General features: G+C 43.9%; 1 protein-coding gene and 1 pseudogene across 1 annotated transcript; both read right to left on the reverse strand.

Moving 5' to 3' along the window:
• Window positions 1-365: 365 nt before the first annotated feature.
• Window positions 366-1,933, reverse strand: LOC148575772 (uncharacterized). Its single transcript, XM_088502545.1, has 2 exons — window positions 1,417-1,933; window positions 366-838 (listed from the first exon to the last, which is right to left on the reverse strand). Exons 1-2 carry the CDS (start codon window positions 1,931-1,933, stop codon window positions 366-368), a joined length of 990 nt encoding a protein of 329 aa, XP_088358671.1.
• A 1,975-nt stretch (window positions 1,934-3,908) lies between these two features.
• LOC148575773 (uncharacterized) lies at window positions 3,909-5,793 on the reverse strand (annotated as a pseudogene).
• Between the last annotated feature and the right edge of the window lie 207 nt (window positions 5,794-6,000).

A 6,000-nucleotide genomic window follows, 5' to 3' on the forward strand; every position in this document is an offset into this window, starting at 1 on the left:
CTTCGTCACTTGTCCCGGTTCCCTTCCCTTAGTCTTTTTTTTTTTTTGAACAAAGGAGCTTAACACAATACAGTGGAGCGAAACACAAACAAGCATAAAGAACATGCAAAAATAATAAACAGAAAATTATCCCTAGTGTCATCTCCGGCATTGACATCAACAATAAAAGGGGTCCAAACTACACCACTCTGTGTAACTGACTAAGAATTTCTGGAATACCTTCTCTCCACTGCCTTCCTTGTTATTGAAGATCCGCTTGTTCCTCTCTAGCCAAACGTTCCAAATAACCGAGAAAAAATATATGAGCCATTTGTTGCCCTCCCCCTTCCTGTTAGCAACACCTATCCAACTCTCGAAGTGTTCTTTTAGTGAACCCGGAAAAGACCATAATATCCCAAAGTCATATAGCCATTGACACCATACTGCCAAGTAAACTCACAGCCCAGAAACAAGTGATGAATATATTCAGCATTTTTGTTACACAACACGCATATGTTATCACCATGATTAATAATTCCCAGTCTATGCAATCTTTCTTTAGTATTCACTCTTCTTATCAAAGTAAACCAAATAAACAACTCCACTCGTGGCGGAACCAAGCCTTTCCAAATGGTTCTGGTGAAGCTGTAGCTGGTTATTTCCTCCGGGAGCGATTCTGACTGCATCACCTGCACAAAGGAGTTAGTTGAAAATATACCTTGCTTGTCGAACTTCCAAACAACTCTGTCATACTTATCATGTGCTAGCTTAATTGGCCTTAAAGTTTCATGTAGCTGATCCACTAGTTCCAACTCCCATTGGTATAACTCTCGCCTCCACTGGAAGTTCCAAATCCACTCTAACACATCCCAAAACCCACAATCCCCTATAACAGATTCTTTTTGGTTTGAAACAGAGAAAAGCCTCGGAAAACTTATCTTTAGCGAACCACTTTATAGCTAGACATCTTCCCAGAATCGAGTCCTCTTTCCATCACCCACCTCCATAGATAACCCCGCAATCATCTTATTTCTCACATTACTATCTCTGATATGCATCTGGCAGATGTCCTTCCATGGGCCCCTCTAGTAGGTAATGTCTGAGCCAACAGCATCACATTGGGGTTCAAGTCATAGCAAGAGCACACGATCTTATTTCATAAAGGATACTCCTCTTTTGAAAACCGCCACCACCACTTGAAAAGAAGTGCCGTGTTTCTAATCACTACATCACCCACCCCCAGCCCACCCATCTTCTTAGGTGCCTGAACCAACTCCCACTTAACAAGTGCCAAACCATTTCTACCTTCCTCCTTGCTCCACAGGAATCTCCTCTGCAGTGATATCAACTTTTATGCCACTGCCTTCGGCATCTTATACAGACTCAAGTAGTACACCGGCAGGCTATTTAACACTGATTTAATAAGGACAAACTTACCCGCTTTATTGAGTACTTTTGCCTTCCACAAGTTGAGCTTCTCCTCAACCTTGTCAATTACTGGTTTCCAAGTCCTAACCAGTCTTGGGTTTGCTCCTAAAGAAATGCCAAGATATCTGACTGGAAGGCTAGCCTCCTTGCATCCCAATAAGTTGCACATATTGTAGGACCACTGCTGTTCGCAATTTATTTGGATTAAACTTGATTTATCAAAGTTAATGGTTAACCCTGACATCATCTCAACGAATCTTAGTAACATGGCATAGTTCCTGATGGTCTCCTCCTCTGGTGGATAGAATAATATAGTATCATCTGCAAACTGTAGATGTGATAGCTCTATATTGTCTTTTCCAATCAGCAGTGGAAGAATACATTTGTTCCTGACTGCCTCCCCTATCATCCTATGCAGAACATCAACAACCAGAACAAACAGAAATAGAGATAGTGGATCACCTTGTCTCAAGCCCCTCTCCATCTTAAACGGTTTAGATGGAGAGCCATTAATCAGGATCGACATAGACGATGTACTAATACACTCCTTCACCTATTCCCTCCATCTCCAGCCAAAGCCCATCTTCTGTAGCACTATATCCACAAAACTCCATTTTACCCGGTCATAGGCTTTCTGGAAGTCTAGTTTAATGATTGCCGCTTTCTTCTTCCTTGTCTTTAACCAGTGCACTGTTTCACATGCAATAAGAGCCCCATCATGTATTTTCCGACCCTTCACAAATGCGCTCTGAGTCTCCCCTACCAGACCTGGCATGACTGAGCTCATCCTCCTAACCATCACCTTGGAGATTACTTTATAAACACAACCAACCATGCTGATCGGCCGAAGGTCCTTGATCTCCTTTGCTCCGGTGAACTTAGGTGCAAGGGCCACCCAAGTAATATTGGAATCAGAAGGTAATCTTGACGATTGAAAGAAATCTAGAACAGCTGCCATGAACTCTGCCCCAAACTCATCCCAGCACTTCTTGATGAAATTCATGTTATACCCATCACTTCCTGGAGCCTTGGATGATTCACAATCCCAAACAGCTTCTTTAATCTCCTCCATTGTCGGTAATCTCTCCAGAGCTATCGAGTCTTCTTCATTAATCCGATTTACCAGTCCGTCCCTGAAACCCACAACCGGTGATCTCTCCTAGTGATACAGATCTTTATAAAAATCTCTAATAGCAATCTTGATCCGAGCTTGATTTCTTATCAACCTTCCGTTGATTACCAGTGCATCTAGTCTATTGTTTCTTCTTCTCGCCGACGGCAAGTTATGGAAATACCTGGTGTTCTTATCCATATCCTTCGCATGCTTGGAGCGCGACATCTGCTTTCAGTGTATTTCTTTTCTGACATACCACTGCTTGCAACAGCTTACTAGAGCCTTCCTTTTAGCCTCCATAGTACCATCATAAACTCCATTTGCTACCAATTCGTCTATCTTCCTGATCTCCTCCTCAAAGCGCTGAATCTTCTTGTCCATGTCACCAAATTTCTTCTTATGCCACCTTCCCAAAGGCACTGTTAAAGCCTTCAGCTTTTCTGTGAATTGTATCACACCAAGATTCCTCCATTTTTCTCTGACCAATCTTAAGAAACCATCATGTGTAAACCAGGAATCTAAGCTCTAAAAGGGTCGAGGACCACCTCTGAATATAGTATCCTCCACGATGATTGGACAGTGATCTGACAGGCCTTTCGTCCCCCCTTTTAACCGAATCTCCGGAAACTCGTCCATCCATTCTACACTCAGTAAAACTCTATCAATGCGACTGCAGGAGCAGCCTCTAAACCATGTAAATTTATGATCATTCAATGGTAGATCCACTAACTGCATGTCTTGTATCCAACACTTAAAGTCTTCTGCAGACCTTGTTAACCTGTCCTGACCTTTCCTCTCTTCCACCTGAGTAACCTCATTAAGGTCACCCATGTAGCATATTGGAACTTGACATAAACCGGCTATAAAGCTCAGCTTCTCCCACACAGCAAGTTTTTCCATTCTAGAATGAGCACCATATACTAAACAGAAAGCATAAGGAAAATTATTTTTCAATAAGACTCCTTCAACACATAACCATCTCTCCCCTTTATAGCAGTTATTCATTCTAAATAGCATGACATCCCACATTAACGACAGCCCTCTAGACGTGCCATCCGAACCTACATACTCCCACCCCACAGCATCACTCCCCCAATAACGAATTACATCAAACTTAGTCACAACTTGCATTTTGGTCTCAATCAAACCTAGCATATTCAGCTTCTGTTTATTTCTTAGATCTTTAACCATACTCAGCTTACCAACCCCCCCTAATCCCCTAACATTCCAAGAGCTGAAAATCATTTTAAACCTTTGTTACACACCTTTTGAGCTTTCTCGGTCTGCATCGACGTGCCTTTTCTTTCTGCTTAGCCAATCTCCTTTTCTGAGCAAGCGCCTCATTTTGTTCTTGTAAAATTGCCATTATGTCGTCTTCTTTATCGCACTAAATTGCTCCGGGTTCTACTGCTAGCTCCCATGCCCTTTTATTTACGGCCATCTGCTCTTCTCTTCCCTGATTCGTACCACCACTGAGCCCCTGGTTCCCGGATTCAATATCCATGCCTGCCCCATTATCACCACTACCCTCATCAAGCCTTGCACAAGCCAAATTCATAGCATCTGCTAATACTACGTTACCGTCTTCAAGGAACCCGCCCCGACCGCCTACATTAACCTTCCCCTGCACTGCACACGTTTCCTTGGCCTCTCCCTCAAGCCATCTACCCTGGATAAACCGAACACTTCTACCGCCGGTAGAGAGTTCACTAAGGATGAAGAGGTTCGGTCCATTGAATCCAAACCAGCCGCGCCGTACCCAACCACCACACCTGCCACGCCGCGCTCAACTCGACAGCCATCATGATCGTAGGCTCGTGAGTCTCCGTTGCCTTGTGCTTCACCCGCGCCACCAGCATCCAGGCGCATCCCTCCAACACGGGTGTACGCAGCTGCGCGCGATTTAGGAGAAGGAAAGCATGTATTCGGGTGGAGTCTAACCCGACTCGTCCTCCTGGTCAAGCCTTCCTCATCAGCATCATTTGGGGTTTCGGTTGCTGCGAACCAGCCCATTCCCCTTGCTGTCTCACTTGTGTCATCCGCCTTCTTAATGGGCCAACCCTTTAGCCCTGTTTGGTTTTGTTTTTTCCTCGAGCAGCCACCAAATTTCTGCCCATCAAGCCCATAATCCCAACTAGCCGTTCTTTCAGACTCACCATCAATAACCAGATCACGACATCCCTTGAATTCAGCTAATCCATCAATAACAACATCCTCTGTTACCCTCAGAGTTTTAAAGTCAATTAAATTGCAATAACTCCATTCATTCAAAATATTTTCGGAAATTACCAATCTATCCTTATCAGCTTCTCCCTCTCTTGGCATCCCATCAACCACCGGATCTCCGCTTGTCACTGGTACTATCGAGTTCAAGCTGCTTGTACCCAAAATCTCGCATGCTTCTGGGGGTCCAGTTTTGCTCATGTCCTGAAGCTTACAATGTGTTCCAAAATTCTCGTATCCAACCTCTTTAACTAGGACGTCGAATCAACTAGTACCAATAGTGATGTGAATCCACTCACTGATAATGTCCATAATACAAGTGTCGATTTGTACCCGTCCCACGCTAAACGAGAGACATGATTTCGTGGCTTCGTCGTACTGCACAACTTCTCCCCATTGACTGCCTATCATCTTGAACGTCGCCTCAGACCACATATGCAAAGGGACACCAAAACACTCGAGCCATACCCTTCGAGTTTCGCTACGCTCCTCCTCATCCCATCTCCATACGCTATGGAAGAACTTCAATATATTGTTCATTTTGAACGTGAAGGCTTCTTCAGCACTTAAAATACTATCAAAAGTCAGGAGTGCTTTGTACGCTCCTAATTCTCTTACTTCCACAACTTGCGGTAAATTCTTGCCTATCATGTCCCTCAGGGACTTATAGTCGATAGCCTTAGTCGTACCGCCTATTAGACTTCTCTGCAACCAGACCAGATTCTCTTTTGCCACGGACACTTCCATCTTCTTCGTCCACCCATTGCCGTGAGGGTCTCCTTTTGTTCCCTCTTTCCTCAACTCTTCCACTTTTCTCCCTGGAGCTCTATGGCTAACCTCATTTTGAGGTTGAGACTTATCTGTATTCTGAACGTCAGGTGCCTCCTGATGTCTCTTGATATTCGTCGCTTTGTTGGTACGTCGATATCGAGCTTCTCCTACCGAAACTACCTTACCTCGTAGCCTCATTCTATTCATTTCCACAATAGCCTTCAAGGCTCCACCTTTTGTTGTATACCAGATGAACGCAAAGATATACACTTTTCCATTTTTTGTTTCCGTGATAAGTAAATATCATTTATGCGTCCCGTCCAGTTGAACAAATAATACAGCTCCTTCTTCGATATGTATTCAGGAAGATGTTCTACAAAGATAGAAAACGATTCATTTTCCAAGCGATAGTATTCTTCTTGATTCCAAACCCTAGGATCTCTGCTCAACTGCCTAACTCTACCCTTCCCGGTGTTTTCCACCCC

The sequence above is a fragment of the Arachis ipaensis genome, chromosome B1 (genome assembly GCF_059453495.1).
Source record: "Arachis ipaensis isolate K30076 ecotype BB chromosome B1, ASM5945349v1, whole genome shotgun sequence".
Classification (NCBI taxonomy): Eukaryota; Viridiplantae; Streptophyta; class Magnoliopsida; order Fabales; family Fabaceae; genus Arachis; species Arachis ipaensis.